Genomic DNA, 13878 nt, shown 5'->3' with positions numbered 1-13878 from the left:
TATAATGGCAAATTCTTAAGCCCTCCACAATCTGAGCATTGTACTTGTTCTTATGCACAAATGATCTCGGTTATTGAGGAGTCCCAAGACTTGGACAAGGAACATCTATTGGAATTTGCCATTATACTATTTGGTAAATATGTTTAACACAAACAGGAATTCTTTCCAAACTAGGACAAAGAGGATGTGTTGAATGCTACTGTGGATACCAAGATTATATTGTGTTCTTTTTTAGCCTTCCATGAAAGAGGGTCATCTTTTTTTTCACTAGCAAGATTCCAGTGCTCTCATGGATCTACCAATGGTTGAACGCCATTTTACGCGCGACTGTGTAGATGAAATCTTTGTTGGCCCATGAGGCTTCTATGGGATATTGCTCAAATCGACAAGCTTCTAGCTAGAGTTCCATTGTTCTTTGATAGATGCTTGGTTCATCTAGTGGCTTGGTATCACAAGGACGTGAAATTTTTGGATGCATGATATAATGGCAAATTCTTAAACCCTCCACAATCTGAGCATTGTACTTGTTCTTATGCACAAATGATCTCGGTTATTGAGGAGTCCCAAGACTTGGACAAGGAACATCTATTGGAATTTGCCATTATACTATTCGGTAAATATGTTTAACACAAACGGGAATTCTTTCCAAACTAGGACAAAGAGGATGTGTTGAATGCTACTGTGGATACCAAGATTATATTGTGTTCTTTTTTAGCCTTCCATGAAAGAGGGTCATCTTTTTTTTCACTAGCAAGATTCCAGTGCTCTCATGGATCTACCAATGGTTGAACGCCATTTTACGCGCGACTGTGTAGATGAAATCTTTGTTGGCCCATGAGGCTTCTATGGGATATTGCTCAAATCGACAAGCTTCTAGCTAGAGTTCCATTGTTCTTTGATAGATGCTTGGTTCATCTAGTGGCTTGGTATCACAAGGACGTGAAATTTTTGGATGCATGATATAATGGCAAATTCTTAAACCCTCCACAATCTGAGCATTGTACTTGTTCTTATGCACAAATGATCTCGGTTATTGAGGAGTCCCAAGACTTGGACAAGGAACATCTATTGGAATTTGCCATTATACTATTCGGTAAATATGTTTAACACAAACGGGAATTCTTTCCAAACTAGGACAAAGAGGATGTGTTGAATGCTACTGTGGATACCAAGATTATATTGTGTTCTTTTTTAGCCTTCCATGAAAGAGGGTCATCTTTTTTTTCACTAGCAAGATTCCAGTGCTCTCATGGATCTACCAATGGTTGAACGCCATTTTACGCGCGACTGTGTAGATGAAATCTTTGTTGGCCCATGAGGCTTCTATGGGATATTGCTCAAATCGACAAGCTTCTAGCTAGAGTTCCATTGTTCTTTGATAGATGCTTGGTTCATCTAGTGGCTTGGTATCACAAGGACGTGAAATTTTTGGATGCATGATATAATGGCAAATTCTTAAACCCTCCACAATCTGAGCATTGTACTTGTTCTTATGCACAAATGATCTCGGTTATTGAGGAGTCCCAAGACTTGGACAAGGAACATCTATTGGAATTTGCCATTATACTATTCGGTAAATATGTTTAACACAAACGGGAATTCTTTCCAAACTAGGACAAAGAGGATGTGTTGAATGCTACTGTGGATACCAAGATTATATTGTGTTCTTTTTTAGCCTTCCATGAAAGAGGGTCATCTTTTTTTTCACTAGCAAGATTCCAGTGCTCTCATGGATCTACCAATGGTTGAACGCCATTTTACGCGCGACTGTGTAGATGAAATCTTTGTTGGCCCATGAGGCTTCTATGGGATATTGCTCAAATCGACAAGCTTCTAGCTAGAGTTCCATTGTTCTTTGATAGATGCTTGGTTCATCTAGTGGCTTGGTATCACAAGGACGTGAAATTTTTGGATGCATGATATAATGGCAAATTCTTAAACCCTCCACAATCTGAGCATTGTACTTGTTCTTATGCACAAATGATCTCGGTTATTGAGGAGTCCCAAGACTTGGACAAGGAACATCTATTGGAATTTGCCATTATACTATTCGGTAAATATGTTTAACACAAACGGGAATTCTTTCCAAACTAGGACAAAGAGGATGTGTTGAATGCTACTGTGGATACCAAGATTATATTGTGTTCTTTTTTAGCCTTCCATGAAAGAGGGTCATCTTTTTTTTCACTAGCAAGATTCCAGTGCTCTCATGGATCTACCAATGGTTGAACGCCATTTTACGCGCGACTGTGTAGATGAAATCTTTGTTGGCCCATGAGGCTTCTATGGGATATTGCTCAAATCGACAAGCTTCTAGCTAGAGTTCCATTGTTCTTTGATAGATGCTTGGTTCATCTAGTGGCTTGGTATCACAAGGACGTGAAATTTTTGGATGCATGATATAATGGCAAATTCTTAAACCCTCCACAATCTGAGCATTGTACTTGTTCTTATGCACAAATGATCTCGGTTATTGAGGAGTCCCAAGACTTGGACAAGGAACATCTATTGGAATTTGCCATTATACTATTCGGTAAATATGTTTAACACAAACGGGAATTCTTTCCAAACTAGGACAAAGAGGATGTGTTGAATGCTACTGTGGATACCAAGATTATATTGTGTTCTTTTTTAGCCTTCCATGAAAGAGGGTCATCTTTTTTTTCACTAGCAAGATTCCAGTGCTCTCATGGATCTACCAATGGTTGAACGCCATTTTACGCGCGACTGTGTAGATGAAATCTTTGTTGGCCCATGAGGCTTCTATGGGATATTGCTCAAATCGACAAGCTTCTAGCTAGAGTTCCATTGTTCTTTGATAGATGCTTGGTTCATCTAGTGGCTTGGTATCACAAGGACGTGAAATTTTTGGATGCATGATATAATGGCAAATTCTTAAACCCTCCACAATCTGAGCATTGTACTTGTTCTTATGCACAAATGATCTCGGTTATTGAGGAGTCCCAAGACTTGGACAAGGAACATCTATTGGAATTTGCCATTATACTATTCGGTAAATATGTTTAACACAAACGGGAATTCTTTCCAAACTAGGACAAAGAGGATGTGTTGAATGCTACTGTGGATACCAAGATTATATTGTGTTCTTTTTTAGCCTTCCATGAAAGAGGGTCATCTTTTTTTTCACTAGCAAGATTCCAGTGCTCTCATGGATCTACCAATGGTTGAACGCCATTTTACGCGCGACTGTGTAGATGAAATCTTTGTTGGCCCATGAGGCTTCTATGGGATATTGCTCAAATCGACAAGCTTCTAGCTAGAGTTCCATTGTTCTTTGATAGATGCTTGGTTCATCTAGTGGCTTGGTATCACAAGGACGTGAAATTTTTGGATGCTTTGCTTATGCTAGATTGACATTTGATTAATTTAATAATCAAATGTGCAATGTTGAGATGCACATGTAATATGCAAGCTAGTATTTCATGGTAACAGGCCAAGGACCTTGAGGAAACAATAGGTGTCAAAGGCAAAAGTCATAACAAGTTATGTCAGCTAGATTCTAGGTAATTGTTGGTGTCAATTTGACCCTAGGACAATTAATTGGCTTCATGGTAACAATAGGTATCAAAGGAAAAAGTTGTAACAAGTTATGTCAACTAGATTCTAGGTAATTGTTAGTGTCAATTTGGCCCTAGGACAATTAATTGGCTCATAAGTGTCATTGCTCACACTAGGGACTAGGCATTAATTAATTAATTAATGTCTACCCATGGGTCAATTAAGGCTTGGGACCACTTGGGGTTGCAAATGGCCTAACGAATTAATTTGTGGATGAGCATATTTAATTTTGGGAAAGGCCAAAAGGATTGAATTAATAGTCAAAATTTATTAATTTTAAGCTGTAATTAAATGGCTGAAAATTGCATTCAAAAATTTTCAGCCATATGGAGCAGATCTCAATCAGATTTGGTAGACAGCAAAGAATTTTTTGTTGTTAACCCTAATTTACAACAAAAATTAGGGTTTAGCAACCACCTTGGGACCCATGCAAGCAATTAGATGATGTGAAAACTAAGATCAACAGGTAGAATTTGAAGAATTGTCAAGGATTTCAAGAGTCAACCCATCTCAATTGATTTGGAGCAGCATTTCTCCAGCCAAGGGTCAATTTGAGAAAGTCCTAGGTGAAAATCAAGGGGCAAATTGACAAGAAGGCATGCTGAACATGGCTGAAATTGCTAGAAAATGGATTAAGAAGGCTGCTACTTGGCAAAACTACCTAATGCAAGAGGGGAGAAGGTTATTTGGGGTTGTTAGAGGCTTGTTTGGGTGAATGCAAGTTGAGAGAGAGAGAGAGAGAGAGAGAGAGAGAGAGAGAGAGAGAGGGAGGGAGGAGGAAAGAGGCTACTAGTCTAATTTTCTGTTGTGGAAGACTCTTTGGAGGTTTGTGACAACAGCAACCACCCATTCTAGAGCAAGCGATAGCATTTATGACCTCTTCTATGGCTGATGATAGAAGCTAGGAGCCGGTGAAAGCATTTCTTGGCCTCCCTAGTGATAAGAGACAGCTCCTGGGGCAGATTTAATAATGGCCGTTTTGGAGGGTTTCTTTGCGAAGAAATTGTGAAATTTCTTTTTTTCTAGCATTCAGTCACCTTCTCCAACCTATACTCATGCATTCTTAGAAATTCCTAGCCATTTGGAGCAGATCTCAACCAAATTTGGTGGATGGCAAGGGAAGTTTTATTGTAAACCAAAAACTAGGGTTTACCAACCACCCTAGGACTTATGCTAACAATTAGAGGCCGTGAAGACTAAAATCAACAGCTAGAGTTTTAAGAGTTGCTAGACATTTCAAAAGCCAGCCCATGCCAATTGGGGTAGGCATTTGGCCAGCCAAGGGTCAATTTGAAACAAATCCTGGTGAAAATCAAGGAGCAAACTGACAAGAAGCTTTATTGGTTGTTTATGACAGCAAGAGACACTTGGAACAATAGAGGAGATTGAAGTATCTCGGTTGTACTCCTTTCATTTGCAATATAAGTTAAAGAAATACTGCAAAGGGCACCAGTTTCGGGGCCAATAGGATGTCCAATACCGAGATTGTGTGGTAAAATTTGCATTTGCAGTTTTGAGAATTTATTCATTGCTGTAATTCAGTGTTGCATAATTAGGTTTTCACCACCCTTTCCGAGAAGGAAAGCTAGTTTCACTTGGAGACTGTTGATGGACTTCCAACGGTTACTTCAACATGAATGCCTAGTATGGGTTGAAGTTGATGAGTGTTTTCGAATATTGTATTGGCCTTTGTTTAAGAATGTTATTCAGCACTTCCTTTTTGCTCTTTAACATATACACCCATGACTTTCTACTAAAATCACCAATAAAAGTGACAAAGTACCATGCACCACCATGTGAATTAATAGGCATAGTACACACATCCAAGTATACTAAGTCGAGCATTGAACTTTTTAACGACACCAATGTAATAAGGAGACTTCACATGTTTTCCATATATGCAATCATTACAAAAGTCAAGACCAAAGCCTTTTGCATCAAATCTCCCTAAAGAGAAGAGAACCTTAAGGTCTTTCTGGCTCATATGGCCAAGTCTTTTATGCTAAAGTTCCATCTGTGAATGAACTTCAACCATAGCCAAAAACTTGCGAAGTAATGCTTTACAATGCAAATAATATAAAGTTTCCTTATTGCTACCTTTAACGATCAACATAGAGTCCTTGTGAACCTTCCAAGATCCACCACCAAAGGTAGTAAAATATCCTCTTGTATCAAGCTGTCCAACTGACAATAGACTTTTCTTTATGCCAAGTACATATTTGGCATCTTGTAAAATCAGCTTTTGGCCATTTTCAAGGGCCAATTGAATGGTTCGTACACCCTCTATTTCACATGCATAAGTATTAACCAAGTAAACCTTGCCTAGACAACCTGCAATGTATTTAGAAAATGACTCCAAAGAGGGAGTAACATGAAAAGAGGTGCCGCTATCCACTATCCATGATCGGTACAGGTCATCATGAACTCCTTTTTGGTGATGTGCATATCACCTGCTGCTGCCATAACATCTATATCATTACATGAAGCTGCAACAAGTATCTCCCCAGTGCCAGAGAGCTCTTCAATGACTATACTAGATGCAACATTTGCCTTTGCAACTTCTTTTCAGTGAGAGTTATCATCATCTTTCTTGTCATCGTTCTTTTTCTTTCCTTGTTTCTTTCTTTCTTGATCTTTCTTATAGTACCGACAATCGGGCTTTTTATGCCCTTTACACCCACATTGATAGCAAGTAACATCATGTTGTTTGCCCTTGCTTTTACTCCTACTTTTTTCTTTATTTTTTGCATTATCCCTCTTTCTGACCTGCCTCTAAGATAGTAGGCTAAACCATTACTTTCTCCACTAGACTTTCTTCTAATCTCCTCATTGAGAATAGAGTCCCTTACACCTTCCTTCTAATCTCCTCATTGAGAATAGAGCCCCTTATACCTTCAAAGGTTAAAGCAGAGTTGTTATTTAGTGAAACAACCAAAGACTCCCAGCTATCAGATAAAGTCATCAACAAGATAATAGCCTTCAACTTATCATTGAAGAGATGCAAACCAGAGTCCTGACCCTATAAAAGCACTCAAATGCTCCGATGTTGGCTTAGACTCATCCAACTCCATGTTCACAAGCTTGCGCATGAGATGCACTTGATTTACTAGAGTTGAATTTTCATAAGCGTCCATCAACTTTTTCCATATGGCATAAGTCGTATCAAGATACTTAACGTCTGTTAGTATATCATCAGATACAACCATTTTAATATATGCAATGGCCTTCTTCTCAAGTCTAGCCCAATCCTCATCTGTTATAACTGCAAGCTTGATTTTCAGCAAGGCATCATCACAGTCCTTGAGGAACAAAATACCTTGCATGCTATCATTCCACAAGTCGAAGCTAATGCCATCAAACCTCTTGATTCCAAGAAAGGATTTAGTGTCACTGTTGCTAGAAGCATTAGTGGCCAATTATTCAGCAAAGTACCAAGTATCAATATTGTATTTTATGACAATAAATATTCAAGAGATAAAAGCAAGATTTGATCCAAGTTCATGTACAACAATAGAAGGAATGACTTTCAACAATATAACTAAGATTTCAGTACACAATCCATCGTTACACTACGACAAGGTGATCCCCACTTCAGCAATATCACCAAAAATACATTTGCAACAGTCCTAAATCTAAAAATGATCACTAAGACTGTTGCATCATGACTATTAAGCAATACATCAACTCAATGGAAGTTACCAACATGTGTACTGCATGTATATGTGCCCAAAAGCACATTTGATACACGAAAACACTAGAATTCTCTGCAATTTTTTCAAAAATCTCACAAGTGAAAGATAATAAGCTCAAATTTCACTGCGTACATCATCAAGATTGCTTCAACAATGTCCACAATGTACATTTCACACATTAATTTTGCCAAAATTCACAAATTTTGCGAAAGCCCCAAAATTTCGCTAATCAATCTATCCCAATTGCATTAACGTGTATTCTCGATAGTATAAATTTTGCAGAATTTTGCTAAAGCCCTAAATTTATTGGTCCAAATGTGCACCAATGTCAAAAAGTTCAGCTCAGCGGAGCAAAATTTCACTGATATATGAAAAGTCCCATAATTTTCAAGGCCAATGTGGACAATTTTTACAATTTCTGGGTCCAATGCAACTATTATGCATAACTAGCATCAAATCTGGGAAAATCCCCAAATTTTTTAGCATAGAAATACAAAAATCTGGGAGCTGTGCTTATGGTGTGGGCTACTGGATTCATGTTTCTCATATCTTGGTATCGAAGTGGCGCTCGTTGATCTGCCGACCTGCCTACTGTGTCGTATCGTCGCTGGCCTGTCGTGCATGACCTGTAAAGAGCTGTCCCCTGGAGACTGGCGTCGTATCTGACCTATCGTCCGCTGTCGCAACTGCACATGCCGTCACCACCTGCTGGTTCTTGGTCAAAACGACTGTTGCCAGCTAGCCTGTCGTGCCACGCTAGTCAGACTGACTGTTTGTCGGTCTCAGTCTGGTCACGACAGCTACCGATGGGCTGTCTCCTTGTCAAGTCAAACGCCTGATCACGCTCGACCGGTTGAAAGGCGAGCCGTAAGCTGCATGACTCCTTGGCGCACGAACGCAGAACTAACTCTCACTATCCTCGAGAAGTGCACACACTCTTTCCGCAGCTCTAATACTAGTTTGTTATGATGAGTGCGCAATTAAGTACAAGATAGAAATGGAGGAGCAATGCTAAGAGAGAGAGTGAGAGAATCCCAAGGTGCGTGTACCAGATAAGTAAGTTTGTTATGATTAGTGGCCAATGAAGTGCAAGATAGAAATGAAGCAGGAGCAATGCTAAGAGCTCATGAGAGTGAGAGAATCCCAATGTGGGGTACAAAGAAGGACGTGTGTTCACAACATTCTTTGTTAGGGTACAAAAGAAAAGTGTGTTCTCACCTATAAGTATATACACATGGAGATTAAAGGGACATTACACCCGACAAGATCCGGATGAGTCATAACGCGCCAACTCTAAAGACTGTAGTCATGATACCTTGAGAATCAATTTAGCATTGGAATTACTAGTTACCAATCACAAATGCCATTACTAGTACTCATTGGACATTGGATAAATTGTTCACATGACATGGTTACATGTATCTTGATTTTTCTTATGATGTATCTTAGTTTTACTGTTTTTAATGTCAATTTTTAGATGATTTATAAGCCATAAATTATAATTCATTTTGTTATTTCAAGTTTTGAAAACTGAGTCTTAACTATGTTAAACTATCTTAACCATTGAGTCTTCACTCGTGGCACATGTAATGAATCATGATTTCAATCATATGACATAAAGACTTAAAGTTTTCTATAAAATTTGAAGATGCGTTGTTGTAAGCATTGATATATTTATATATCCACATAATAACATATTTATTTTAGTGTACAATCCAAAATACCATTTTCCTATCTTCAAAATTTTACCGAAGTTGCAAACTCTAGTTTTTTCATTTTCGTTTTCCCATTTCTGAAACTCCCCTGTGCTATGTCTCATGCAACAAATCTACACTAAGTCTCTTCAAGTGAAGTTTATAGCCTTTCTTCCTTACCCTTGATCCCAAACAATCATCCGATTCATGGTAACACATCCTCGTCTCATCAATGCCCTAGAGGTGGTTATCTCCTCGGCTTCCTTTAACCTTTGTTTCTTAGAAACAAACCAAGAGAGAAAACTAAAAAGATAAAAAAGAGGGTCTACTTGCCATTTTCTCTTGGCTCCTTTCTTAGGCTTGAGAAAAGCCTTGAAAAAAGGAGACATTCCTTTGATGACCACCTCACTGATGCATTTCAATAAAGTTGCCTCCTGAGAGACCTAAAAAATCATGAGCTTATCTAGAGAGCTCTTGATAGATCTTATAGGTTTTAGCCAAATCCAATGAAGAAAGAATTTAATGAACTTTTGAAAAAGTGATCAACAGGATATAAGTGTCACCATTCTGCTAAATTCTAATAACTACTCTTGGTGAATGGCTCATTCTGCATTTATGCGGTTTACAAAGCTTTGCATTATCAACAAGAACAGCTTTCCAATACCAGGCATATATGATCGTTGGGATTTACCATGGGAACTTGTGCACACAATACATATGATCATTGTTCATAGGCACAGTTACATAGCATCATTTAGAGGATAAGGTTTGAAAATTGGTATCTGTCTTCGTAGCCCAAATTCGCAGTGCGTGACTAGTTAAGCTCATTGCTAAAAATGAGATCCTTGTGCATGTTAGAGAGGATTACAGCATGATACAATGCATTCTTCATATTGTCAGGCCTGTCCAACACTGGTGCACCTGTGCAGCCTCAATAAACATTTTTTTAATTGGTCGACAAGTAAGCATTCTCTAAATCAGGATGCATAATGTGATCCCTACATGCTTATAGTTGTGGGCTTTTATACATTCTCCTTTCATGCATTTGTATTCATGAATGCATGTTCTAAGAGAATCTTAAAATTAAAGGTATCTCATTTATTGAAACCACCAATAAACCAGAATGATGTAACTTTTATCAGGCTTTAACATGCTAGAACTTGATTCAGGGATTCATCCTTCTGTTACTTCAAACAGTTGTAGTAAATGACCACCTGATCTGTGACTCGCACATGCGACTCCCAAATAAGTTTTGACTTTGTGGATTGACCAAATGACCTAGGAACAATAAGAGCACAATTAGAGACCGCTGGATTTGTTTTCACAAGAGTTGCAAACTTGCATATCATGAACACTTACGGCATGCGAAGTTCCACTGAAAGTGTTTGCAATTTTGATAGCATCCCAAGTTCCATGAAAATCTTTTGTAAAGTATTCCTGAATGTTACATGCTGATTGGCTCCAAAAGATATAATCAGAGATAGAGACATCAGACAAAAGCACCAGAGCAATCTCCAGTGACACAGGATTATTGCAAGTGATGCAACCTGGAATCAAACACTTACTTGAAGAATAAGAGTAACAGATGCCAATTCAGGGCAGTACTTGTGGATTCCAAAGAAGGCTCTCTCTGATATTAAGCTGCAACCACATGACAGGTCCCGGGCCTCCATTCCAGTACTTGAAAGATCTGAGCAATCAGCTTTTGGTGTGCATATGTGCAGTAGCCGGAATGTATGCAGATAACGACACTTCTTGAAGAGTAGCCTGCAATCATGCTGCAAAAACTATGATTCTGAATTCGTAAGTCATGGATTTCTGTAGCGACCTCAAACATAACATTATGCTTACTGCATGGCTTCATCATTGATCCGAGCAGACATTATGTCGACATCACCGAGAAACCTGCCCATGACCATTTTTTCCTTGACGATTTTCAAAATGGAGCAGGGCCTCATGGAGGGCTCTCTGACAGGCGATGGTGTACGAGGAGATGGTGCATGTTCGTCAGAGGTGCCCTGGAGATGGGTTGATGAATGAATGGAAGGTGTGCTGGGTAAGCCAAGGCTCTTTGGAACTTTGAAGAAGGCAAGGGGGGAATGAGCTGAAGGATTGATCCAGTGCTTGGGGGGAGGAGTCTTAGGTAAGAGCGGAGTGGATGAGGTCTTCAGGCCCATGGTGAAATCTGAGCAACTGTCATCCAGAGTCCAAGAGCGAAGATGAGCAGGCTCAGTCGCTACCATCCGCCACACTCTGCACGCCACCATCAGATTCATCACGCGCTTCCATGTGAAAAGCAGACGGCAAGGAACTGCATCTTCCAATAGATTGTTTCGATATGTTGTTTACCTGCAGACGGCAGACGCTGCCAGGATGTCTTCTGGCGACGATAACTGGCGCAGTATGATGGACACGATGTCCATACTCTGCAGCAGCCTTACCATTCCCACTCCGTCCATCGTGCGTTTCTTCTTCTCCTCCATGGTCAGGTTGTAAGGTGCGGAATTTCTGTATTCAAAAATGCAGTGTTAACGGCCACTCTTAGCCTCAGAACTCTTGTGCCTTTTGTGGCAGGTGACGGAGGGGGCGGTTGCATACATTCTTTAAAATCTCCCATGAACGTTGCATATTGCTGGGTAGACCTCGGTCACAAGAGCCATGCCACGCGCAGGCAAAATTTACTTGTACACGTTCAGCAATCCCCATGTGGCACATTGTGTTACCTCTCAAAACGTGAAGATAGATTCGAGATGGTCACTTGAGAGTAGTGTACTCATCAATCAATACTTTCTCACCTCATCCAAGCTCAAACCAGGCACATTCTCTCTCCTACTAGCTTGCAATGGTCCGTCCATGTGTGTGTGTGTGTGCGTGCGCACGTGCGCATAGACACTCCAAAGTCCACAGTCCCTCTGCCAATAGTCCATTTTTTTGTACGTCGAGGACTCTGACTAGCCCGGTTGTGAAAGTTGGGTTACCCCTACAAAGTTGGTGAACTTGCAAAGTGCCACAAATCAATTAATTGTCAGCTATTAAGTAAGCTAAAGCGATGCACTTCATGATAGAATTTTTTTGAAGTCCTAAGTGTGATTACCCACTGAGAAATGACCCATGCCTGCCCTCAAAACTATCTAAGAATACATTTGTTTACACACTAAATGGCACCTTAACTGAAGCTTGGCCTAGAAGTTTAAATATTTCAATGCATGTTGATGGCAAGGATTCCAATCTCGTCAGCATGTGCATAATATTTTTTAATTGAAAATGTCTTGTCATTTAGCAAGATGGGAGAGATTGCCCACTCGAAAGTGTCCAACCTCAACAAAATACATGGCATATATCATTGTAACACATGGCTAACAGACACTTTTTTCCCTTCAAAGTTGTCTATCCACACTGCTGTGTAACTGGCCTAAGGTCTGCAAATTAATTTTCTAGAGTAAGCGTCAAACACAAGACTTTCTTACTCCTTACCAAAGTATTATCCCTCATTGGATGCTTTTTCACTTGGAGTCAAATATTGGCGTGGGTCCTACCATATACAAGGAGAGAATAACAAAAATAGAGAAGAATCTGAAAAAGTGTTCAAGGGTGCCCACTATTTCATGTGATAGATAAGTTTTCACTGTTTGTTATGATTAATATCAATGAAAAATAGTAGACATATTGTTTGACAAACACAAAAATTTTTTACTTCTCTTCATGGACGAAATAGCCAAAGTTAGACATGACAACTCACAATTACTTTTGCTTGGGTACCCTTTTGTTTTATATATAGAGCAAAATGGAACTCTAAGAGAAGTTTTCCAATCGAGCAAAGCTTGACAAAATATAAGGGAGTTTGACACTCACTTAAAAGACTCGTCAATGGAATCTAAAATCAAGCAAAAACCATGAAAGGAGGACTCAAAAATGTTAATAAATCATATTTACCTCAAAACTAACCAAATATTATTGTTTAAGTGTTAAGGTCCAACATCTATTAACCTTAATGGCTTTGGTTCAATAAGAAGCATGTTGGGTCTACACCTTGCCTTTTAGGCAAGACCAAAAAGTAAACACGTACATCTCAAACTAGACATGCTCCCTAAAAGCTACAAGCCTAAAAGGGTTAATGTAGTTCTAACTTGCATATGTGCATGCCACCTAGGCCACTTTGGGGATGTTGTACTTATTGCTTTACATTAAAAGTTCTTGCATATTCTTTAACATCAGCCTTGGGGAAGAGGTAATAAATGGTGACAAGATAAGTGTTTTAGGACTAGTTAGATTACATTAGAGCCCTTCTAATAGTTCATTTTCTTCATAAGTTGACCCATTGTCATCTTTAGAGGAGGTGGTTCACAGATTGGATGTCGTAAGCGCGCGTAGTGAGCGACAGAAGGTCCCCAAGAACAAAAAAACTCTATTTTTTGCACAAAACTCAAGGTAGAAAGCATGCACGACATGAACAAGAGACCAATTGGGTGCAATTTCCCCCCATACCTTGTGTGAGCGCTCCACAAAGCATGTATTTTTATGTATTAATCATCTTCAAGCTCAAATAATAGCCCAAATTACAAAATAGCACGCTTTTGGCTTTTGAGTTTGCTTTAGTGCCAAATAGAAATAAAGCTAATGGGCGGGTGCCCAAGAAGTCAGGCATACCCAATACAATGTCCAAATACAAATATCATAATCATGCGCCCATGCACATACAAAAATAATAAGTAAATATCCAACGCCTTGATAAATAGGCGCGACAAAATATAGGCGCCATGCCTAAAGTATGCGCCCATCAAAATATAGATGATAACTCGAATACACACTATCCTCCAATCCTTTCCACCGCCACTGCTGCTATCTCCAAGTGAAGCATTCACAATCATTAGTAAAATAATACAATTAAACCGACAAAAGTGAATACCTAGCAG

The 13878-nt window shown here is 39.3% G+C and overlaps 1 protein-coding gene across 1 annotated transcript in view; it reads right to left on the bottom strand.

The window, feature by feature from the left end:
* Positions 1-11567, bottom strand: part of LOC148013858 (uncharacterized) — a 39289-nt gene extending 27722 nt beyond the window's left edge. Inside the window, exons 1-5 of the mRNA XM_087666852.1 lie at positions 11315-11567; positions 10817-11218; positions 10531-10732; positions 10325-10416; positions 10180-10243 (exon numbers count right to left, since the gene is read on the bottom strand). Of these exons, the coding sequence (XP_087522978.1) occupies positions 10180-10243; positions 10325-10416; positions 10531-10732; positions 10817-11218; positions 11315-11448 (894 nt within the window). The 5' untranslated portion in view covers positions 11449-11567. The remainder of the gene's footprint in view (positions 1-10179; positions 10244-10324; positions 10417-10530; positions 10733-10816; positions 11219-11314) is intronic.
* Between the last annotated feature and the right edge of the window lie 2311 nt (positions 11568-13878).

The sequence above is a fragment of the Lygodium microphyllum genome, chromosome 25 (assembly GCF_053477565.2).
Source record: "Lygodium microphyllum isolate KBCC chromosome 25, Lygodium_microphyllum_v1.1.10, whole genome shotgun sequence".
Classification (NCBI taxonomy): Eukaryota; Viridiplantae; Streptophyta; class Polypodiopsida; order Schizaeales; family Lygodiaceae; genus Lygodium; species Lygodium microphyllum.
Note: the sequence above shows the minus strand (reverse complement) of the source record. Positions and strands in the feature narration are given on the sequence as shown.